Source organism: Camelus ferus, chromosome 26 (genome assembly GCF_009834535.1).
Source record: "Camelus ferus isolate YT-003-E chromosome 26, BCGSAC_Cfer_1.0, whole genome shotgun sequence".
In the NCBI taxonomy this organism is placed as follows: domain Eukaryota; kingdom Metazoa; phylum Chordata; class Mammalia; order Artiodactyla; family Camelidae; genus Camelus; species Camelus ferus.
In genome coordinates, this window is record NC_045721.1 from 23,276,353 (window position 1) to 23,301,926 (window position 25,574).

A 25,574-nucleotide genomic window follows, 5' to 3' on the forward strand; every position below is an offset into this window, starting at 1 on the left:
ACTCAGAATATTTGTTCCTGTTATATGGTGATTTGGATCCCAAACATCCCCAAAGACTCTGAAGTGGTATATATACAGATATATGTAAACATACACTTGTAAAGTAGAGCTTAACTACTGTGCACTTAAAGGAAAATCTATTAAGAATCTAAGGTAAGTAACCAGAGTTACAATCTGCCTTCTCCCAAACGTCCGGCGTGGGAACTGAAACTCCTCCTCCAAGCAGCAGAAATCATGACACGCTGGGGCTGGGGACAGAACTGCAGCATCGGGCTTCTGTTCCCCAACCACTCAAGTAAAGGCACAGAGGGAGCCCTTTAATCTCGACACATTTCCATTAATACCAGAATCCACCTCCCTTAGAAAACTGCAGACATGCTGCTAGTCTTATTTATTTATTTATTTATTTATTTTTGGTGAAAGAGAAAGGAGAGAAAAATACCAAGGGCTAGAAGAGGAAAGAAAGGTTGGCATAGTCTCGGGTTCACTGGGCTGGTTGTTATAGGTCATTTCCAATGTTAAGAACTTGTGAAAAGGGAACCCTCCTACACTGTGGGTGGGAATGCAGTTTGGTGCAGCCACTGTGGAGAACAGACATTAATATTTAAAGAAGTTCAATGTTCATATTTTAAATAATTTTAATATTTTTGCCATCATTCTAAACACTTTTCTAAAATGTTTCAGCCAACCAAGATAAAGTCCTCATATATGATTCTGTGTAAAAGTAATCTTAGAACAATATTAACACATAAGTAAAAGTAAGCGTCATTTTACACACAAAATAAATGTATATAGAAGAAGGGACAATCACAGACATACCAAGTCCCTAAGAAAATCCCATTTCTTGGCTCCCATGTTATAAAGTCCAACTCCACCATCCAAGAAACAGCATACTGCATGACCAGGGGGAAGAGAAAATGCTTGATTCTGGGTCAGGGTTGGGGGTGGGACTGCTTCACTCGTTGAGGATGTATAATGATTTTTGGTAGGGGACTGGATTGAAACTAAAAAAGAGGGAAAAATAAACAAGTAAACATTTATGCCAATAGCTTCCCATATGCTGGAATGAAACCATAGGACCTGATTTATAAAGATGCTCCTTTGTTTTCTTTTAACCAGAATTTTTATCAGTAAATGTAGGGGATGATCAGGTGTTCTGCAACAGGAGTACTTTTGCCGTATACAAAATGAGAAGTGCAGGTGGAGCAAAATGAATGAAAATGAGTGTGTGAGGAATCACAATATGTGGTGACCACCTGGTTTCTTATTGCCCCATCAATTAAAGCACAGCACAGTTATTTCTGAATCAGAATTTACTTTCAAAACAGTGATGGAACAGCTTACTTCCTCCTCTACAAGCACAAACACACATGCATGTGAACTAGTTTCTTTTAAAACTGGTAACTCTCTTCCACTAATTTCCATTCCAATGAAAAGTAATTATTTCTGAGATTATTTATCATTCTCTTTAATTTAGCATCAAACTGTCTGGCATATGTTTGCATCTTAATTTTTCTTTCTTCTTCCTCAGGCTTTACTGTTCATAGACTTCCACTTCCCCAACTTTCAACTACATAGATATCCCCTTGTTTAGTTATTTTCTGCATATTCTTTATTTCATATTTTGTCTTCTTTCAAAAAGCTTTTCCTTAGAATATGAATATACTCTTGCAAATATGATTCAAAATAATGATACTGCTGTAAATTACCAGACCAATCTATATTAATTACATACTGGAATACAGATACATATTGCCCAGTATATTCTCTTTTCGATTCAAATACAATAAATTCTTCCTATTGCATTCATTTGTATAATATTCTTTTCTCAGAATCTGAGAATGACAGGAGGTCCAAACTAGAACGAATTACTGGACAACAAAAGAAATATTTGTTTGGTTCAATGAAATTCTGTTGAAAGTTTGGTTAAAATTAGTATGATCCATGATTGGTTTTTCTAATATTTTAATTTCTTGATATCATGGGTGGTTTGGGCACGTTTTTGTACCTATCTAACTATATTCATCTTATTTTAGAATTTGGTGAGTATGTCTACATTTGTTTTTCATTTTCACTTAAGTTTTCTTACTCCACACTCCCTTGTTACATTAAAAAATTGGGGGTAAAAACTATTTAACAGTCGGTATAGGTAGGAATGCCTCAAAAATGACAAGATTGCTATGTGCTTCTTTATATTTTCTGAGTTTTCTCTAACGGGCATGGACTATTACTGCAGTAAGAAAAAAATTAGGAAGAAGAGAATCTGTAATACTTCAGTCATCCCATGAGATGGATGTTCACAGCTACTAAACAAAGAAACAAATAACTCCAAAAACGCAGGGTGTATAAACAACATGCCGGCCTCCAGCATGGGACTCCTCCAGTCAGAATGTTTCCAGACCCTCCAGTTTCCAGGGTGTATACACATCAGGGCTCCACAGAAAAGCTTAAACTTGTGAAAAGGCTGGAGATTCAAAGACAGATTTTCTACTACTTGTCTTGCCCACAAAATTAGATACTAAATTTGCTGACCAAAATAACACGATTTTGAACAGCCCTCGCTAAATATTCAGGATATGATAGACAGCAGAGAGTAAGGAGGAATCAACAACTGTTCAATCACTAAACTCCTTTCCCCGTGTGTTTTTACGATGCACACAGAAGTGAAAAACACCGCCAACCATGCAGAGCAACCATGGCTGACTTCACAGGAAGTCAATTTCTTTTCCCTCTATGGAAGAAAAATTCCATTTCTAAACCTCCCCCCAAATTCCAGATTTTTCTTTTATACCTTAAATGTATTTGATTATTTTTTCTTAATTACAGAAGAAATAAAAAGTAATTAGAATAAAATACAAAAATAAATGAAGAAGATACAGAACATCTATAATACTAACTACTAGTCAAGTGACAAACATGGAATAAATACATTCAAACATGGAATATATATTCTAGATCCTCTATTTCCAAAATTTAGGTTATTTCAACTTTGTTATAAATCATACAGATTATAAAAGAGAGCCACCTTTGAAACATGAAGTCTCCTAGTTCAGACCAATTCTATTTAATCCCACTACTCTTGATATTTCTTATTTTCACCAATATCATTGTTTCATTTTCCTCATGTAGGTAATTTGAGATTATCTTAATATCCTCATTTAATAGCAATTAAAAATGTAACTCTGCTCTAAATATTTTTAATTTAGCAATATTAGACATTGTGCGGCTTTGATGGTAACTTCAGCTCACATATTATCAAAAGCTATTTTTAAAAATTTGTTTTTCAGTAGCACACAGTATTTCCTATGTTTATATCATTATATCAGTCATTTTATTTGGTAGCAGCAAATATGATATTTTTAAATGTTAAATTCTGATGTTTTTACTTACATTTTTTCCTTGGAGGAGAATTAAGTACATGTAGGCAGTGAAATCCCGTTTTCTTTAATTTAAAATTATCAACAGGTGTTGTTCTTGAAACATTCCAAATGCGCAAAACACCCACTTGAGAATCTAGTCAGATCAAGCAAAAAAGCATTATATTAACAAATTTTATTTGAAACCTAAATTGCCTAGATATAAAAGTCATAACAACTAGGGGTTGTCAAGAGGGGATGATGGAGAGGGACTGGGTACAGAATTTATTAGGGAGATGATGAAATGTTCTGGAATTAAATAGTGAAAATGGTCATACAATGCCATGAATATAAAAACCACTAAACTGTACACGTTAAAACGGTGAGTTTTATGGTATGTGAATTTCACCTCAATAGTATTAATAATCGATATATACAGAATGCCCAGGTCTGTCATTAATTATATTCTAGCCACTACTTTTACTGTCATCCTGCCTCAGCTGAAATCGAACTTTGCCTTCTGTGTGCCCACAAACACGGACAAGCACACCGGTGTGTACATATACAACAGATTCCAGTTTACTACCAGAAACCTGGAAAACTGGGCCTTGATTTCATTTTTGTCAGTCATTGTGTTAATGACACACTGTATAAATAAAATTATAAATAAAAGTAAAATAAAAAGTATAAATAAAAGTAAACTAGAGATTTACTATAATAAATGATAATATTTGAGATATTGGTAAGTTTTATACAAAATCAACCAATAAAAGAGTACAATTTCCTTGACTCCATTAAAGACTATACATACACTGAAAACTCTGGGGAAGAGGGTAGACTTACCTCCAGTTATGAACATCCCAGGAGCACTGGGGACCCAGGCCAAGCATTGCACTGAAGCTGCCGCACTGGGAAAATTAAATGTTGTTATGCAGCAAAGGGATTCCGAATCGACGAGGCGAATCCCATAATGCAGATTGGCCACAAGGAGATACTCAGTGGACAGCGGGTCCCACTCCAGGGCGGTCACTGGGTCCTCCTCCTCTGTCCCTTCAAGAGATTCAGGTCTCAGAACATGTTTATGGCTTTTGTTACCTATTAAAACATAAAGAACATGATTTTAAACAAAATTTCGAAAAAGAAGATTAATAGCTGAGATCACGTGCATTTTCTCCTGGGTCTACCCCTGATCCCTGAGAGTTCTGAGAATACAAATCCGGCATTTCGACGCTGAAGTCGGAACTGACAGGTGAAGGCAGGGAGGGCAACCAGAGTTTGTCCTAATGACGGAAGTCAGGCTGAACGCCTTGCTCTGGAGATCCCTAGGACCCTGCATGTTTTTGTTACTGGAGAGCTGCAAGGAAAAGACAGAAAAATAACACACACGATGTTGACAACAACAATCTCACTGAGTCACAGCGGCATGGGATAAGGACAGTGCTTCTCGGAGGGAAGAACCTCGTGTTCTAATTAAACGTACAGACTTTGGAGCAAAGCCGGATCCCACCCCTTATAAGCATGTGTTCTTGGACAAGGTGTTTAATCCCTGTGTGCTCAGTATTTTTACAGTGGAGAACATACCAATGCCTCCTTCATGGAGTTTTCAAAAAGATTAAACGAGTTAGTTGTTCAACGCTCTTAGAACAGCGGGCTTCCCAGAACGAGCACAGCGGTATTTACTGCCCCCCCCATTCATCCTACCACTTGTCATGACCATGACTCACTCCTGACCACCAGCACGAAGTGGCACCAGAAAAAGAGGGAGATAAAACAAGTGGGATTAAATGAAGAGACAGATTACCAAATAATCCTCTTGTTCTTCCAAATTATATACACACTGTCAATATGGAAAAAAAGGCTCTTGCCTCCACGGGGACTCCAACTGAACAGTATACTCTCATTCTCAAAGGAGAGGCAGTGAAACAAGTAAGTTTAGAGACTACAACCTTAACAGAAGTACCAATTATTCCTAAGTAGTGTGAACTTTAAAAGAAGTGTTTATTTAAAAAATAACACAATTGAAAGATACCACAGCTCTTTCTGCGATGTCATCATTACATATTGTTTTTCAATATATCCAAAATATAACAGCAGAAAAAAAATAGATTTCCTTGAATACATAAAGTATTTGTAAAGTTAACTGAAAATCTTATACTTTCTGGCTTGAGGATAATTCGTTAACTCACTACATTTAGAATGTAGTGTCAAAATTTAAAAGTAGTGTTTCCTTCATGCCCCATTAGCTCTTGTACATGCAAAAGGAAAATGCGTAGCAGGATTACGCTAATGTTTGGTGCATATTAATTACTAAAAGTCCCATAGAATTGTGAAGTCAAGAAGTCTGTATTGGGCTGTAATGTGTTGAATTTTGTCCCCAAAAGATGCTGAAGGCTTAGCCCCCAGTATCTGTGATGTGACTTTATTTGGAAATAGGGTACCTACAGATGACTGAGTTAAGGTGAGGCCATTGGAGTGGACCCTACGCCACTAGGACTGTGTCCTTATAAGAAGGGGAAATTTGGACACAGACACACAGGTACGGGGGAACGCCATGGGAAGACTGGGGCTATGCTGCCACAAGCTAAGGAACCACCGGAAGCTAAAAGAGAGGGCAGACCCTTCCCTAGTGCCCTCAGGGGGCCTTGCTGACACCTTAACTTTGTATTTCTGGCCTCTAGAATTGTGAGACAATAAAGATCCTAAGATGTTCACCAGATCACAAACAGAGCGAGTCTGCGAATTATGTTGTTTAACTGTGAGCCTTAGTGACCAGCTATAACCAGAACCTGCTCCCAGTGCAGAGGACAGAAAAGACTAGGTTGAGGTATCTGAGACAACAAATCCAAATGAAGTGAAAAACAATCAGTGATCCCTCCTCATTCTGCTCTGAAACAGATGAAACTGTCCCCGTGTTAAATGAGGACAACCAGGAGGGACAAGAAGACGTGAGGGAAGAGCACAGAGGGGAGGTGGTAAAGAACTATATGCACGTTTACTCTCATGTTTCTTAAAAGGTAAATAAGAGACCTTTTAAAATGTATTTAAAATAAAATGGTCCTACGTTATCAATAATTTATATATTCTTTATTTCTTAACTTTAGAAAGGTCATTCCCTAAGGAAAGGAAAGATTTATTTGGATGTTCACAATGTCTTTTGTTCAATTTCAATTTCTTCTTTCTTCTATTGATTTCAGATAAGTTGAATGTAATGCGTCTTGTGAAAGAAGTTGTCCTAGTCCTGCAAAAGCACTTTCGTCCCTCTTTCTGGTCAACCAGGAGTCACATCCATCAGTGGAGATGCCAGACGGCTAAACGCACTCTTTTCAGATGTCAGTGGTACTTATGAGTAGAGAACTGCTCAGATAATTTTTCAATACTTTTCTATACATTTTATTACTGTTTCAATTTAAAAAATAAACATTAACTGCTCAGACCTTTCTATTAAACCAGATTAATTAACTAACAAGGCTATAAAGAGCTACTGTTTCTTTTTATCCCAGCTTCAAACTCTTCGCTAAGGAGTTGTGGCATCAGAGTGATATTTTACAAGCAGGTGGGAAAATATTTTTGAGTAGTTTTAGTAAGTCATCATATAATCCAGCTGTAGGTCCTTTTTCATTCAGGTCGTTTTCTTAGCAAATGCGCAGAAATAAAGAAAAGACTTTAAAAAGTAAAAATAAGGGACAAATGACTGGGGTTAACTCAAAGTAAAATCTGCACAGCCGAGTTACATGTACTACAATGCCTTAGAAATAAAATTTACTTCAAATGGTTATTTGAAATTGGCACAGTGCTGGATAATATTTGCACAACTATTATTTCAAAAATAAAATACTGTTAACTTTTATGTTGTATATAAGAAATTATATATGCTGAGAAAAATAAAATGTAAGAGACCTAACTAATAAAATTCTTACCTGGTTGAAAAATTGATAGACTTCCATCAATATGGCCAAAGACAACTTTGCCCTTTTTCCGGGTGTGCCATCGGAATATACAGATATCAGACAGGAAACTGTGAGCGTCTCTGTGTACGGTCACCCCACTGTCTGGTCCCGAGATGGTCCAGATGAAGAGCGGGCCTCTGTCGGAGGCAAATGCCACAGCATCGTCTGCGTTCCAGCACCAGCTAAGGGAGGCAGGAGTCCCTGCAAGAAATCAAACACAGATACACGACAGAGAGACGTGGCATAAGATCGATTTGCATCCTTCGTGTCTAAAACAACTAAAATACAAGAATATGCTCATTATTAAGAGTAATGTCTTCTTACTGAGGAATTTTATTTATAAACTAACCCCAAAGACTACAGGGAACATATGGAGGACATTTCCATCATAAAAGGAAAAGTACCTAAAACCACTAATACGATCATATGCTTCACATACTCAAAAAAATTTACAGAGTTCTTTCTTTTAGAAAACTATATATTAAAGCAATAAATGATTACTGAGGTTCTGTGTGTAAGACCTGATTTAGGCATTGTAGGTATACAAGTTAGTATGGGATACAATGCCCGCTTTAAAGGATCTTACGTATAACTTGGGGAGATACGGATTAAATGTATGAAAAGTGAAACGCCACTGTGAGGATTTAATACCAATAAAACTAATGCTACCATCCATGCCTTATCAGGAGCTTAGATTTAAATCTCAGCTTTGCCTCAGATAGACTAAACAAGTCACTTTACCTCTCTAAACCTGTCTTCTCACCTATAAAACGGACATTAAAAACAGCTGACCACGGTTTCACATAAATGTGAAGGCAAGAAAACATAATAGTGCACATAAAGTCCTTTTTAAAATATAGGACAAAATACAAACGTTAATTGTTAATTTCCCCATTATTACTGTGATCAAATAAATAATATGTAAAGTAAGCAAAGTTATGGCAAGTTATGGCAAATTTACAACTCGGGAGGGGAGTTACGGCTCTCCCCACGGAGACGAGCATTGATCAGCTGCGTCAGAATCATCAACCTGAGTACGCGTATCAGGACCCGTGCAGTTAGGGCCCAGGAATCTATTTTTAACAAGGTTCTCCAGATGATCTTTATGTGTTAGAAGGGTTTGAGTCTGTTGGGCTACTGTCCTGGGAAGAAACTGGGTTTGAATTACACCTTGAAGGAGCAGTAGAGTTTAAACATATGGGATGATCAGTATTTCGCAGGAAGAGGAAATGCTATGAACAAAGACACAGAGTTGAATGTTGTTCATTGACAGTACATTCAATTTGTGTCAAAAGTCTACCATGTGCCAAAAGGCAGAAACTGGAAGCCTAATGCGTATTTCAGGGCCTGATGTACAATGGGAATTCCATAAACATCCATTGAATGAATGAATGAATGAATATACGAATAAAAAATGAAAATAAAAAGCTGGTTGGTTTTAGGATACATGAATAGAAGTAGGATGTCCTGAGTAATGGAAAAGACACGCTGTGTGGGTCAAGCCACCACAGCACACTTGAAGACAGCCACCAGGATGCTGGCTAGGACGTGTGTTTCTGGAAAGGCAGCAAGGAAGAGAAGGAACCAAAACAACGTTAGGTAACAGCAGACAACACTTCTGCAGTGGCTTGGCCCATGCAAGCACTTCTAGGAACTCTGCAGTGTCAACTCATCTAATTCTCCCAGCAATATTCGGAGAAGGTAGGGAGTGTTATTTTCCACTGTTAACAGTTCTTTTCGTTTTTCCCCTGGAAGGATATTATTAAGTGTGACATTTTTCAAGTTGGTGACAATTTTAACATTTTACATTTACAAACTAATATTCATTTTCTTTTAAACGACTTTTCATTATTAAGAAAAACATAATGAAGTAAAGAAATAGAGAGGCATTTTAAGTTCAACTGCTGGATGTGGAAGTTCTAATATTTATTTTTCTAGAAGTTGACAATGCAAACTTCTACTTTGCTTCACCTGGATACTGAAAAGAAAAAATGGAGTCTAATCCATTTCAAAGGGGATTATTTGAAATGAAAATGACCAAAAACATTCATAATATTTTCTTGCAAATAAAACATAAAAAAATAAGGTATCTGAAAACAGCATGAGGAATTTATTGCCTTTGAAAATTTTCAGAAAAGGGGGAAATATGTAAAATTGATCAAAACTGCTACTAAAATTATTTAATCATTCTATAAGTGTTAATGAAAATGTCTTATTTAATTGTATAGTTGGTGGCAAAGGAAGTAATGAACAAAAATCTCTTCCACCATGAATGGAGGTAACACGGTGTTGAATGACAGATTTGCAGATAAACTAGGTAACAATACGCTGTCTAATCTGCACTTGTGCATAACATTTATAAAATGCTATTTTGCAGCTTAGTCTAGTATAGATTTTGTGTGACAACACTGTTAGAACAGTGACAATGTGCAACATCTTCAGTTTATGTCACATAAAATACGGAGAGAATCTTGAGTATTTAGTGTGTTACTTAAAATTAATCTCACACAAAGCTGGATTTATAGTATTGGGGAAATGCACTGTTGATCAATATACACAATACTGGAAAAACTTGTAGGATTTGTGATTGGCTGAGAAATGGATATGACCAGAAAAACCTGAAATCTTGTTCGAGGCTATCAATCACTGTTTATACCCCTCAAAGCTTTGGACCAAAGGTGATTTGGCTTTTTCTCATTGAAGTATCGATAATCTTAAGGAAAACTGTTACTTATGTTAACAGAAGCTCACTGAATAGCTGACTTTTAAAAAGATCTTGCTCAGAGATTGAAGCAAACTACTTACTGTCTAATACTGAAGTTCACTGGTTGTTGCAATTGAAAATAATAAGCAGGGTATGTGAACTTGGAAGGAGACTCACATTTTCCTAGCTGAAAAAATATCTGGCAAATATTTTTTAAGATGAAAGTTTATGTAACAAAATTGGTACACGTTACTGGCATTTTCAGCATTTCTAATGACCTAAGTTTGAAAAGACAAGGAAAAAGCTATGCTGGATCTCTGTTAAATATATCCAAAGGTTCCAAAAGGCATTATTATTATCATCTGGGAGGCAAGATTTAAATATAGTTGCCTATGAATTCTCAATATTGTGGCCATATACTGAAAAGAATATTATAAAGAAACTGAACAAAGTAAAGTTAGAGACATTGTCACATCTCAGTTCTTTATCTCAAAGTTAAAATCAGTATTTTTTAAAGAAAAGGCTGAATATGGAAAATACATCCAGCAATTGCTTTCAAAACCATTATCAATAATTGAGCTACACTCGGTGCTCAAAAAGAGGCTGAATTATTGTGACATTTATCACAGAAAAATGACTACTTAACTTCATCGTTATTATGGGATAAGATGCCAGGTAGGAAAAAACGTACTGATATTATTCAATTCATGAAGATCTATTTGCATGAACTAGAACTTTCTACTTTGACCTAAAAATATAGGAAAGAAACCAACTCAGTAGGACAGTGACCATATGCATAATATTGTCCTTGTATGTATTCCAATTGGAATAGAGACAAGGCCAAGTGCCCCGCTGAGAAAACTGTATCTAATGATTAGTTTTTTATTTCTTTTGGAACTTTTATGTTATATTTAAATATTAATGAAATTATTTGATGTCGACTCTGGTTTTTAACTGAGCAGTGTACTAAGCCTAATTATTTCATGAAATTTTGTTTCGGTTTGGACACATGGACACACACAATAATGAGTCATGATGTGAAGTGTGTTTCTTACATAGATTACCCTCAGAGAGTTTGAAAAACACTACTTTAAAACCTGAGCTAACTGAAATAAAATATTTTGCTTATTGAAGTAAGAATATTTCATCCAATAAAATAAATCCCAGTTACAGATATACCTTTTGTGTTGTCGAGTTTAGCAACGACTTTTTGTTCAGCAACATTCCAAATGATCACTAAATTATCGGTACTGCCACTTGCAAACAGATCAGGGTTGTGTGGACACCAAGAGATAGCTGTGATTGTTTTTTTATGTTCAGACATAATTGAGTGAAGTTTGAATTCATTGTAACGGTGATCCAACTAAAAAAATATATAAACAAAACACATCAGTGCTTCTTTCTAGGTAACACTTTCCATTAACAATCGCATTATTTTTGAAAAGCTACATACATGAGAATTAGTCAACCTGAGCACAAGACATGGACACAATTCAAGCCGTGATCTGATTTCAGGTGAATTCAAGTGCATTCAATCAGCTGAAAGAAACCCTTTTTTCAAAAACCAAGAGAGAACTGAAATTAAACATATCAATTGTAAAAACAAATAAAAATAAATGTGGTATATTTAAATGTGCATAATAACTCAGATTTATTATATTTTCCATAGCTCTATCTATTTATGAGGGAAAAATACTTGTGTCTTGAAACGTTCTTTTCTGCAATTTTTCATCTACATTTGCATTTAAAAAATTAGGTCAGATAAGCCAACTGCTAATTACGACTTTATTAAGATGTCCAAAGTTTGCAGAACAACGGTATCATTGGACCTGTTTTATGTTCTTGCTTTTTGGAAGGAGAATTATGTTGTGTTTTTATATGTAAGTGGACCAAAGGAACAGCCTAATTTTCCTATCTCCTTTGTAAATGTGCCTTTAGTAGGTGGGTCAATTAATTTATCATCTTTAACATGTTTGGGATTATACTATATATGTCATTTTATTGAATCTGGTTTTTCCCTTTAACATATAATGAATCCTTCTCAGTGTTATCGAAGAGTTTTCAAATCATTACTATATTAACTGTTTATTATACCAACCTTTCTTGGACCGTATACTCGCAGTAAAATCCTAACAACGAATAAGCCTTCAATGCCCAAGATCATGAAGCTCTGCTTTCCAGTCTCATCTGGTACCATATTCTTCCCTGTTCACTCCGACCTTCTTGTTTCTCTAATTCGGCAAAATCACTCCTGCTTTGGGGCCCAGGCTTGCTGCCCACTTGGCCTGGAATGCTCTCCCCACTGATCTGCTCATGGTTATTCATTTTCCTGTTCAGTCTCAGTTCAAAAACACCTCTTCCCAGAACCTGTCCCATGACTCTATCTTTTTTAAATTGAGATATAATTGACATACAACATTCTATTAGTTTCAGGTGTACAACATACTAATTCAATACTTGTATATATTGCAAAATGATCACTATGACCAGTCTAGTTAACACCCAGCACCACATGCAGTTACAAATTATTTTCTGTGATGAGTACTTTTAAAATCAAATTTCTTAGCAACTTTCAAATATGCAAGAGAGTGTCATTAATTAATAGTCACCACTCTGTACGTTACACCCTATGATTTGTTTTGTAACTGGAAGTCTGGACCTTATGACCACCTTCATCAACGTTGCCTATCCCCAACCCTCCATACCTGTTCTCTGCATCTATAACCTTGGTGCTTTGTTTTGTTTTTTAGATTCCACGTAAGAGTGAGATCATTTGGTATTTGTTTGTCTCTGTCTGATTTATTTCACTCAGTATAATGTCCTCAAGGTCCTTCCATGTTGTCGCAAATGGCAACATATCCCTCTTTTTCATGACCAAATAATAGCCCATTATATACATGTACCACATCTTCTTTATCCACTCATCCACGGATGAACATTTTGGTTGTTTCTGTATCTTGGCTATTGTAAATAATGCTTTAGTGAACAGGGAGGTGCATGTTATTGTTTTTTGAGTTATCGTTTTGGTTTTCTTTAGATAAATACCTCAGAAGTGGAACTGCTGGATTATGTGGTAGTTCTATTTTTTTTATTTTTTGAGAAACCTTCATACTGTTTTCAACAGTAGCTGCATCAATTTACATTCCCACAAACAGTACACAAAGGGTCCTTTTTCTCCATACCCTCAACAACACTTGTCATTCTTTGTTTGTCTTTGCAGTACAGCCATTCTAATAGGTGTGAGGTGAACTTTAAATTGGGCTATTTAAATATCCAAATGCATTTTCTGTGCATTTAGGAATAAATAGATTTGTAAGTATTCAGTGATTTAAGTTATCTTTGGCAGATACTGTGAATGTGTCTAATGTACCCAGTAGAAAAAACTGCTATGTAACTCAGAAATTCAGTGGAAGACTGAACACAGTGAATGCCTGAAGAAGCCACATTGCACATCAGCAATCTTCACTGACTTTACTATAAAATTATCCATATAAGACTTTAAGCACAAAATAGAATATTGAACTACTTGCAGGGATTAACCCATTAATATATTCCTATTATATTTTCAATTCAGTATTATGAGACTGTAGTGCTACATTGAGTTGGACCATAAATTACTCTACTTTTAGAGTATTTAATACAATATATTAGTGCTTATAATTCAATGGTTAAAGAAAAATGCTAATTGCATTTACAAGTGTCATTTACTAGTTCAGAAAAATCTAAAAGTGCATCAGTGTCATCATACAGACTGTGACAGATTCTCAGATTTTGTGCATCACTGCTAGGTATTGTTTAATAAAAATTCCCTCTGAAAAGCATTATAATATTTTATATTTATATAGTATAATTTTCAATGGACTTTATTTAGATGTTCACATTTAAAACAATACTTATTCATATAAGTTTAATTAATGTTAATGTAGCTAATAATGTAATTTTTGATGCATATTTTGAAACAAGGTTTTACAGTGAACTCTGTAATGAACTATTACCTAAGTTTATTTGTATTAACTTCTAAATCAGGGTAATTTTTAGTTTGTTTCAGCCATTAATGACACACAAACTTTCTTCATAGGTTTTTTATATTAAAACTTTTAGCTTTATCTTCCTAAATATTCAAGTCATAAAATGTCATCATAAAACTTAAGACACATGCAAACTTAAAAAAAAAAGTTCTACCTTCATCTACTTGTTTACCTTACTGACTCCTTAGAGGAATGATAAGTCCTCTGTCCTGCCTGGTAAGTTCTCTTCTTTAGGAGGAAATAAAACGCAAGAAAATAGGGACCTAAAGCTAAGAGAGAAATTTTGTAGTAGGAATCAGGGCGTGAGAAGCTTAGCAATACGTGCAGATTGTAAGAAGGTGGAGAGGAAGACAGAGGAGACACCTAGCAGGCTTCTGCTACTGCCTTCTGTGGGGAAGCGAAAGTGAGAAAAACGTTCCGTTACACTGGAGCTGCATTTTCACTGCTGGAGGTTTCCTCAATCTTGAGAAATGGACTGCATGAATCTTATTCAATATTGTGGAAAATTAACTCATTTATAGATTAATTATCTTATTTTTTAAATTTTCAATAAACTACAACAGTATTAGTCATTAAAAGGAATTTTTACTCCAGGATAAAGCAATAATTTTCTACTCTTGACTGAAATGAGTTGGTGTTTAAATATTAAAAAAAAAATCATCAAAGAAACATTTAATAAGTGGCAAGTGAGTGCCAGAGAGTGTGCAGTAACTTGAGAATTCAAAGATGAGGAATACTTGTTCTGGTCAAGGAAGTATGCAGAGAGGCAGTCCATTTTTATAAGGTCCTTCTCTGAGAAGGAGGAAATATGGGAAAAAAGCTTATACAACTGAGCTGAGATTTGAAAGATGAGAAAATGTTCTCTGGACAGGCTATGTGGGAAAACTGAAAAAAATCAGTGAAGAAAGGCAAGATATAAGAGTCTGAGATTTTTTAAAAAGGCAATTCTCTTGGTCTGTCTGGAGCACAAGGTGAGAGGGAGACAGCGACAGAAAGACTGAAATGATGGCACACCACGAAGAGATCAGAAGCAACTGTACGTTTAAAATTTTAGATCTGTATGATAGATGACTGATGACACTGAAGGATAAATTACAGGGAGTCTAAACAGCGGCAGAGAATATGAAGAGACTATTACAGTAGTTTAGGTGAGAAGGACAGAAAGAAGACAGTACAAGACAGAAAGTACTAGAATCGCTCTGGCTACTTAGGGCACAGAACGTGAGCAGAAGGAGTCCCTGGTAACGCTCACAGCTGTCCTTTAGGTGAAAGGTTAGCTGTTGACACTGAAATACTGGCTTGGGTCTAAGAAAAACTGGACTTGGATTTAAGGTGCTTATGGAGTCTCCATATGAAAAAATTCAAAGGCCACATTGGCTGTACAGATTGAGAACTGATGCGAGCTGTCTGGATGGAGAAAGGACATGAAAAAAAGTACTTATAAAGGTTCTTATCCTAAGAATTTCTCAACATATATATATACTATTTTTAATATAATGATCTCTAATGGACTAACCAATTCTTCAGCTGATAAGACAATTTTCTCATATCAAATGTTACTGAGCAAGGTTTAAAACAAATGAATAAATAAATTCCATTTATTTATATGAGAATATAGCTTAAAAGAATTAAAAACTACTCGCTCGCCATTCACAAAACAGGACCTTTTAATTCTTTAAGAAATTCTTTTTTCTCAATGGCACATAAAAGATTATTAAATCAATTAAGATATTGCTTATATAATTTAATACTGATACAAGCATTTTCTAAAAGCTTGACTTATCAAACCAATATAGTATAAACAGTAACAAAATATAACATAAATATAACAAAACATATATATAATATAACACCAGCAAAATTAGAGCATTAAGCCTTTCATGTCACAGGAATTTAAAAATTAGTGTTAATTAAATATTAATTTTATCTGATACAATTAAAAATCAAAACAAATCAGGACCCCTGTACCTGATAAACATAGATGGCCAGGGTAGCGCAGTATGCAAACCTGTCGCCACCGGCAGCACACACATCTCTGCTCCACGGCTGACATCCGGCAGCCAGCAGCCCCACCTGCCTCACCTGAGACATGTTCGCCTTGAAAAATAAGTTTAGAGGAATATCAGTCATTTCCAGTACTTAATACGCTTCCTCTTCATTGTTTTACATTTGTCTCCCACAATCAAATCTTTATGCCCCCCCAAAATTTTCTGCCAGGACTATGAATCTCAATGCTTTCAGAGAACAGGAGTTGAAATCCCCAAATGGCAACAGACATCAAGGCAGGCCATTTAAATTAGGGAAGCAAGAGATTATGAAATGATACATGACAACTGACATTTGACCAGGGTTGGGAATTCTAGGAGTGACAGGGACCAGAATAAAATAGTGATTGCATGTTCTATCCAAAGGGTCTAGTACGGCTGGAGAGGCCCATCTCTTGTTGCCAGATTTATGGAACCTCCCAGAGAAATGGAAATATCCAGATTTTTATGTAAATGTACCAGTTTTTAAATACTAACAATTCATTCAAGGCAGTAAATTCAAATATAAAAAACTATGAGCCAATATTGGGAGGATGGGGACCTCTGTCTTAGACCTTCACCCTCTTCACATTAACTATATTGTCACAAAAAACGATCCGAGGTACACAAGGCAGGAACACAAAGTGGGTTAACAGTCTGCTCATTGTGAAGAGGGGGCAGAAGGAATCTGGAAACTGCTGAATACAAGTCGTCTGTGTGGCCAGGCAGAGAATTTCAGAGCAAACAAGCCCAGAATCAGTTACGTTATCTCTCGTTTATTTATAAAGCTACTTTCTTCTTTATATCTTTTCTACTTCATATTTCCAGCTCCTAAAAAGATCTCTTCTTTTTTCCTCTTTCTTTTCTTCTCCAACTCTTTCTATCTTCAGCCCATTAAATCCCCTTATCTGCATGGAACTAGCGATATATTTACAAAAAATCAACACGTAAATTGCCGTGAAATAATATATTGCAGTATTATTGGCATGATTTAAAAAAAAAAAAACTGTGCTCTCCACCTTTGAGTGCTTACAAGTAAAAATAAATGGCTACAAAAATCTGTTTTCTTCCTCCCCTAATGACATCTGTATTTTCTCAGGCACTAGCATTCTGGATAAATAAAAAAATACATATACTTTTTTCCAATTAATAATGTTACAACAATATTACTTTTCACTGAAAATATTCATTATTTTAACCACATGTGCATTAAATAGGCTTTTATAGTTTATCCTTGGGATGTGTGATTACTCTTAATAATGTCTGTATGTAAAAGTGCTTTCTGATTTATGTTTAAACACATTTTAAATTCATATTTGGAAAAAGAAATATAAGAAAAAGATATTTAAACAAACAGGTAAAACTGAGTCATTTAAAGAATTTTCACTTTCTGTTAACTTCCTCAATTTAAAAAAATTAATAAACTTTATTTTTAGAGTAGTTTTAGGTTTACAGCAAAACTGAGTAGAAATTACACAGATTTTCCATTCACTCCTTGTCCCCCAACCCACACAACCTCTCACACTGTCAACACCCCACAATGTCCCCAGAAGGCACATTTGTTATAATGATGAACCTACACTGACACACCATTATCACCCAAAGTCCACGGTTTACATTAGGGTTCACTCTTCGTGTTGTACATTCTGTGAGTTCTGACAAATGCACAATGACGTGTATAGTACCATGAAGAGTAGTTTCACTGCCCTAAAAATACTCTGTGCTCTGCCTGTTCATCCTTCTCTCCCTCCTCACTGCTGATAACCACTGATCTTTCTACTGTCTCCATAGTTTTGCCTTTTCCAGAATATAGTTGGAAATCATACAGTATGGAGTTTTTCCAGATTGGTTTCTTACAGTTAGTAATATGCATTCAATATTCCTCCATGTCTTTCCATAGCTGGAAAGCTCATTTCTTTTTAGCACTGGATAATATTCCATTGTTTGGATGCATCATGCTTTATTTACCCATTCATCTATTAAAGGACATTTTTGTTGCTTGCAAGTTTTGGCCATTATGCATAAAGCCACTATCTGTGTGCCAGTTTTTCTCTGGACATAACTTTTCGATTCATTTAGGTAAACAGGAAAGCGTGCAAAAGGAGGAGTTGCTGGATGCTGGTAAGAGTATGAAACAAATCATCAAACTGTCTTTCAGAGTGTCTGCACCATTCCCATCAGCAGTGAATGAGAGTTCCTGTTGCTCCACATCTTCACCATCCATTGGTGTTGTCAGTGCTTCGGATGGGTCACTCTAATAGGTGTGCAGTATTATCTCATTGTTCTTTTAACTTACAATTCCCTAAAAATTTATGATGTTGGACACTTTTCCATAAGCTTATATGCCATCTATCTTCTTCAGCTAGGTATCTTTTCAAGTCTTCTGTCCATTTTTAAAAAATTGGGTTGTTTGTCTTCTTGTTGAATTTTAAGAGTTCTCTGCATATTCTGGATAACAGCTATCAGATTGCTTTTGGCAAGTATTTTTCCCCAAGTCTGTGGTTTGTCTTCTTATTCTCTTGACATTTGTCTTTTACAGAGGAGGGTTTTTTTTTAAACTTAATACAGTTTATCTTATCAATTATTTATTCCATGGATCATGCCTTTGGTGTTGAATGTAATAACTCATGGTCAAACCCAAGGTCACCTAGGTTTTTATGTTTATCCTCCAGGAGTGTTATAGTTCTGTGTTTAACCTTTAGGTCTATAGTCCATTTGGAGTTAATTTTGTGAAGGGCGTAAGGTTTGGTCTAGTCTAGATTAATTTCTTTGCACATGGATGTCCAGTTGTCCTAGCACCACTTGTTGAAAAGACTGTCTGTTCTCTGTTGTATTGCCTTTGCTCCTGTGTTGATTATATTTGTGTGGGTATACTTCTGGGCTGTCTATTCTGTTCCATTGATCTGTTTGTCTGTTCTTTCATTCCTATGACACTGTCTTGATCACTACAGTTTTGTAGTTACAAGTCCTGAAGTTGTGTAGTGTCAGGCCGGCACTTTGTTGCTCTCCTCCAACACTGAGTTAGCTGCTTTGGGCCTTCTGCTTCTCCATGTTAACTTCAGAATCAGTCTGTCAATATCCATAAAGGAACTTCCTGTGATTTTGGTTGGGATGTTGTTGCATCTATAGATCAAGTTAGCAGTAACTGACATCTTGACATTATTGATTCTGTCTATCCCTGAATATGCAGTCTCTCTCCATTTATTTAGATCTTTGATATCTGTCATCTGAATTTTACGGTTTTCCTCATATTGATGTTGTACATATTTTGTTAGATTTAAACCTCAGTATTTTTTACTTTATCAATTTTTCTTGGTTTACTGCTTTTAGTTTCCAAATTCAGATAATATAAACATTTCAATATTGTCATACAATTTGGTATGCCCTGGTATGTTCCTAAGCAGCTTTTATAAATCTTATAGTCCATTTTTAAATTCAGAGTTGAATAATTTGACCAAACCAGCCATTAAAATAATGGGTAGAAACAAAACAAAATGGCAGCTTACTAAAAAAATCAGGATTTTGAATGAAATGTTAAAATGTCATGCATCATTAAACATATGAATACTATTGCATTTATAAATCTGAATTATGTATTTAAACTGCTAGTATTTGAAACTTCTAGATAATTTTTTAAACTATTATAAAAATATACATATAAAACACTAAGCAGCCTTTATTAAATGGTATCTATAGTTGCCGAGGAGATAAAAAGAAGTGTCCAGAAGCTTTTGTGGTCTTTGCAGTCAGCATGAATGTTTACACAATTAGTGATTCTGCATTAGTGAAGATAGAAAATGTTCAACTGAAGGTGCATTTCAAAATATATGTTTATATTTTAAATATAAATCCTACAAAACATGTCATATTTATAGGTAAACAAATATACTTTAACTGTATGTGACAGGTGATATTACACACTTTTTATCTTTACTTAAGAATATGTTTCATTTTATTGTGAACCATTTAAGAATTCTCATTTCCATTCTAAAGATCTGTTGTTTCAAAAAAATTAAAAAGATTTGTTATTTCAGAAAACATCATCTTTTTGGCCCAGAAACAACATACACACCTTAAAGATGAAGTACTACACCCTGCAGTTCACTGAATGGTGCAGAATTACAAAGGATTCAGGAAGAAAGCCTGAGCACTGCGTCACATCACATGCAACCGACAGTGTCAGCAGCCCGGCAACTACAACCCTGCAGAGATATGATTTTAATTTTTTAACCTAAATTCTAGTTTTGGTCTCAATCTCGTATTATATGAAATACACAAAACACAGTATAATTACAGTGAGGTGGTGTAAGTGTATGTACTGTAAAAAAGCAAGTGATAAAAGTGTGTTTGCATTAGATTTGTACAATGGTAAAGCTCACTTCCGAATATGCAAGATTATGATATGCCATAATCATGAAATTTAAATATAGCTAGAGTTACAACACTGCCAAAAATAAAATTATAAAACCAAGTCAAAACAAGTTGATATATACATTATGTGTGTGGGTCTGTAAAAATACACACACATGACATTAATATTAATTATATCAAGGTATAAAGGCCAACTGAGTATCTAAAAACAAAACTTTAACTTGTATGTTATTTTTAAAACACTACACCTCTGAATTATAATTTTTCACTAAAAAATCCAACTTTTCTTTTCCTGTAACATCAAAAAACAACTTGAAAAATCTGCTATGCTGAATGCTGATTATACAGAGATATACAGACTTACATACGATCTGAAAAATTATAAGCTGGAATTTTAGAAGAAATGAAAGTCAATATTCATGTTTCAAACTCCATTTTTTTATAATAAGATCTTTCACTGTCATCTAAGTTTGTATAAGAACTGATCAAACTTGAGCCAGAAGAAGCTCAAACTCAGGAAGATGATTTGGTAGTTTTAGGGTTGAACTACATCTGTGTATGAGATCAGCTATTCTTTAATATGTCTCTGAACCAGGAATTCACTTATAAAGGCCAACAGCGTATTAAAGGGCAGACTGGGGTTATGGTGGAGGAAAAGATTTTGAATACTTATAATCTCCGTAAGTTGTCCCCAAATCACTATAAAGGAACATGCAATTTCAGTAAAAAGTATTGTCTTTGAATCAGTCACTCCTTCCTCCCAAATCAGACTATCATCCATATCCCTTTCTGTAGAGAAATAAATAGACCACACTTGGAAAAAAGCCTTCTGTTTGAACATCAGAAATACACAGTTATTACATTTAAACTGCACACTCACAATACAAACCCTTACAGTGCGTGCGTGCGTGTGTGTGTGCGCCCAGGGGACCCTGGAGTACTCCTGCTGTACTCGTAAGCTGAAATCCTTCCATCGTTGGTGGGTAAGGGTGGGACTCAGGATGGAAAGCTACCCACTAACTCTCAGCCTCTCTTCTGAAGAATGCTTTAGGATTCACAACATGAGCCTTATTCTCCAGAGTTAGGTATTTACTGACTCCAGAGATGTTTACCAGCTTGTTTCACCGCTGAAAAGAAAAATACTGCTGAGAATTTATAACTAAAAAGATAATTAAAAAGAAGTAAAATACTGAGAAAATATCTTTGATTGATGTGACCAGAATAGGTCCCTGAAGAAATAGGAGGAAGAAAAATTCAGTGCTGCATGTTGTTAACAGTAATATGCCTTCAAACAGCAATGGGGGAAAGCTGGTAAAACTACGTAAAGATACTCTGGCTCTTTCGTTCCACTCATCAGTGGAAAGGAAAACCCTTAAGTTGCTTTCATTTAAATAATTAAGAAATCTTTCATTCAAAAGGTGAACATAATCAAAGAGAAATCCTTTTTTACTCTAAACTAAATCCATTTTGATAAGGTGCATTTAAAATGGCAGTTTTCTGCTATTGCGATAATAGATCAGGATAGCTATATTCAAAACACTATGCAGAAGTTGCCATAGTAACAATGCAAATCCCTTTGAAACATAATTAATTGCCTAAAAATTTATCAAATGGAACATGGCACTCTTCTTCAGAAAATTTTTTCATCTTCTTTTACAATATTATTATAATCATGGGATTATCATACAAATTTCTACCATTAAATGTTTTTCTCTATGTAAAATGACTTTCTTGAAATTATAGCTATTTTCATACATTAATCTCATTAGAAAGAACTGTTTTATCTTTAAAGCCTAAAGACAATCTGGAAACATTAAGAATTCATCTGGAACCCGGACAGCAAAAAACACCTTTTCTTTAATATATAGGTAGGACTATCCTTATACATTATCTTTTTACCTCTGCTTTTTAAATCTATCAAAATGTATCTTATTTATCCTTGGAATCTGGTAATGCAAAAATGTCCACAGTATAAATGGCACAGAAATATAGCTGCCATGAGAAACAATGCAGAAAAAAAGTCACAAAAATTATAATCACAACATAAATATATCTTACTCTTTGTAGTCCTTCATACCAATCATCTTGCTCAAACCAATGTGAAATGTAAGTCATCCAAGCCATAGGATGTTTCTACTTTAATCAAGGCAATTGGAAACCCGGCATCAGAATCGTCAGCACCTAAAGCAATAACAACGTGTTTCAACCAAGCAGCTTTACCGAACTCTGCCTTATGAAATGTTATTCAGTACAAGAGGCCAGACGTGCACAAACATTACAGCTGAAACAGTTTTAATAATTTATAAACAACAGTATCTGTAAAAATAATGCTGAACCAGAAACCATAAGCCTATATTCAAATAAGAAATAAATCAAATAGTAATTCTGTTGTATAGTCCTGGAGAATGTTATGTCAAACATTTTAGTAGGCTTTCAGTTTTCATTCTAAAAACACATTCTAGATTTAACTTTTGCAAGAAATAGGCAAAGTATTTCTAAAAGTTACCAAATTAAAAATAGAAAGACCACAAAGCAACAAGAGGGAGAAAATTAGTCGTATATACAACCTCAGGAGCTGGACATAAAACTAGAATAAAGCCTCCAGGTTACAAGGTGTACAAGACAAGGCCAGTTCTATATTTCTACGTGCTTCCAGCTCCAGTTGAGAGTTAAATCCTCTCTCAGTTAGCTTACTGCCAATTACCTAAGTGCCTCCGGAAGTTCAGAGACAATGCATCACTTCATAGAGTGCTGAAGCGTCCAGCAGAGACTCAAAATCACATGAATCTGACTTCATTTTAGTTTTACTCACTTCTGGGAGAAATTATTTACTAGCCCTACTAAAGAAGAGATTTCTTGGTGTACTGGAGAATATCTGGACTTCAGAATATTCTCTATAAAGTTTAGGTACTTCATCCAATATCTAACAGGTTCTGAGTGATCTTTTCCTGATCAAACTCATCAAACCCTTAGAGCTTAGTGGAGAAAAAAGGAAGAAAGGAAGGGAGGGAGGGATGAGAGGCGTGAAAAGAAAAAGAAAACAATTTGATTAATTTGAGTGTTTCATTCTTCATATCCAAAAAGTAAGACAGCTTTTGTTCTGGAGTAGAGAGATTGCCTGACTTATGAATATCACCGTTGCTGGCTGAGAACAGCCTTATCTCTAAAAATCTATGAGATGCAACATGGCATTCCTCTTCTTCCTTATTCTCTAGAAATATTTTCAACAATATCTGCCTGAAGCCCCAGGTCAAAATACCTGGGAACATGCTCTCATTGCCACAGGATGTTCCAGGACTGGTACAATCTCCAGCTTAACTGGCTTGCATCTTGATGACGTCCCTGAATGTGGGCCGAGCTTTCTGTTCTGTCCTTTGAGCTCCCACAGAGCCCTGGGTTCCTGCCCAGCAGCTCAGAATTTGCATCCCCTGCACTGTCCTGCCCTCTGGATTTGTGTCCTTTATTGCTGTCTCTCTTGGCTATTGCTTATTCTGTTTTGAGTTTCAATTCTGTGTCTATGTCCTGCCTCAAACTTTTTCACCCAGCCTTGAACCTGTATCTAGCACTTGTCCAAAGGATATCTAACTACCTTGCCACCATTTCAGTGGTTCCAGTCTCTCAAGCCAAACCCTTAAAGTCCATTTCAATGTACCTACCCTGCCTAGATCCCGCAGCCTTCTATCTGGCAATCTCGCGATGAACACTACTAGTAAAGCCACGCTTCTCTCTTTCAAGTGATAAGAATCCCATTTGACCACCCTCAAACGTTCTTTCCTTTGTCCTGAATCATCATTATACTCTAGACAGTCACCTGAAATAAAAACATCACACGTCTTTGATTCTTTCTTCACCTTCCCCTCCACCTCCATTACAACTGATCACCAAGTCTTAACCTTTAAGATGTCTCTTCAAAAACCCCTTCTCTCCATCCCTAACGCCAGTGTTTTAGTGAAACCCTTCACTGTGTCTTGCACTTTCCCTGCCTCCCTGCTTTCAATGCAGTTCCTAAACATGCTCTATGCTATCATGACCTTACGCCTTTAAGTTTTGAAATGCTTTTGCCTGATCTGGCCTTCCCCTCCCCTTTCTCTGTGAATAATGGGCTGTTTCATTTTTATCAAGACTCAACTTAATATCTGTCTTCTTCAAAGTCTTTCTCAAAGGCACCAAATCCCCCATCTGTGTGCCTCTAAGTCTATATTTGTATTGCACTGGATAGTGATTATTTGTGTAGACAAAACTGTGAGTTCCCCGAGACTCTTGAGATGGAAGCATTTCTGGCAGGTTTGAGAAACAGTAAGAAAACTCAATAGAAGTATATAAAAATGTGTATTCAAAGGTCAGAGACATATCACGATGCAGAGATCCAGGGTAGTTGTATTGAACTCCTCTTTACCCTCTTCAGAATTTTGCAGATTTTCTTAATATAAATCTATTGCCTGCACTAATAAATTTTTTTAAATCCCAAACCCTAAAAATATCTTGTTGAAAATTAGTGTTTAAAATTTGAAAACACACATGCTCAGTTATGCAAAAAATTCTCATAAGCACATATAATGAATATGTCTTCATGAGAAAACATTTGGAAACTGCAAAAAAAAATTGGAAAGTTTTTTTTTTAAGCAGCCATTAGCCTACTACCTTGAGATCTTCTTCCTCTGTCTAGTATCCATAATTCTAAATGACCACTATTCTCACTGATAGGTACAGCCACAGATTATCAAGGATAAATATAATCTTAAAGATCTCTAAATCAGTGCATCTCAAGGGGTGGTTCTCAGGTATCTTGCATTAACCGAGAAACTTGCTAAAAAGTGCAGATTCCTGGATCACATCCTCAAAAATAGTGGATGGGAATCTTGGGGTGGAGTCTGGAAATCTGCTTTTTAACATCATTCTCAGATGATTTATAGCACAGTAAAGCTTGAGAACTACTTGCTCAGTTCAACAACAGTAAAGATAATTCAGCAGATAAACTGCCTCTGGTATCTGCTACTGACTGAGATTAAGCTCTTAAATTTCAATCATTCCTAAAATTACCTTTCATGTGCTTGGCAGGGCATTTTATCTAAGCATTCTTCCCAACATATGTCAAATCCTGATGTTCTTAAAAGCTTAGATGATAAAATAGGTCACAAGTACAG

The 25,574-nt window shown here is 35.6% G+C and overlaps 1 protein-coding gene across 2 annotated transcripts in view; it reads right to left on the reverse strand.

Annotated features, from left to right (window-relative positions):
* WDR17 (WD repeat domain 17) overlaps positions 1-25,574 on the reverse strand; it is a 73,404-nt gene that overhangs the window by 41,899 nt on the left and 5,931 nt on the right. For both annotated transcript variants that reach the window (XR_004315379.1, XM_032468504.1), the window contains exons 2-8: positions 22,489-22,611; positions 16,004-16,132; positions 11,187-11,370; positions 7,274-7,504; positions 4,200-4,451; positions 3,391-3,513; positions 820-1,004 (exon numbers count right to left, since the gene is read on the reverse strand). Coding sequence is in view for 1 of the 2 variants with exons in the window: in XM_032468504.1 (XP_032324395.1) it covers positions 820-1,004; positions 3,391-3,513; positions 4,200-4,451; positions 7,274-7,504; positions 11,187-11,370; positions 16,004-16,132; positions 22,489-22,554 (1,170 nt within the window). In the remaining variant the exon portion in view is untranslated. The remainder of the gene's footprint in view (positions 1-819; positions 1,005-3,390; positions 3,514-4,199; positions 4,452-7,273; positions 7,505-11,186; positions 11,371-16,003; positions 16,133-22,488; positions 22,612-25,574) is intronic.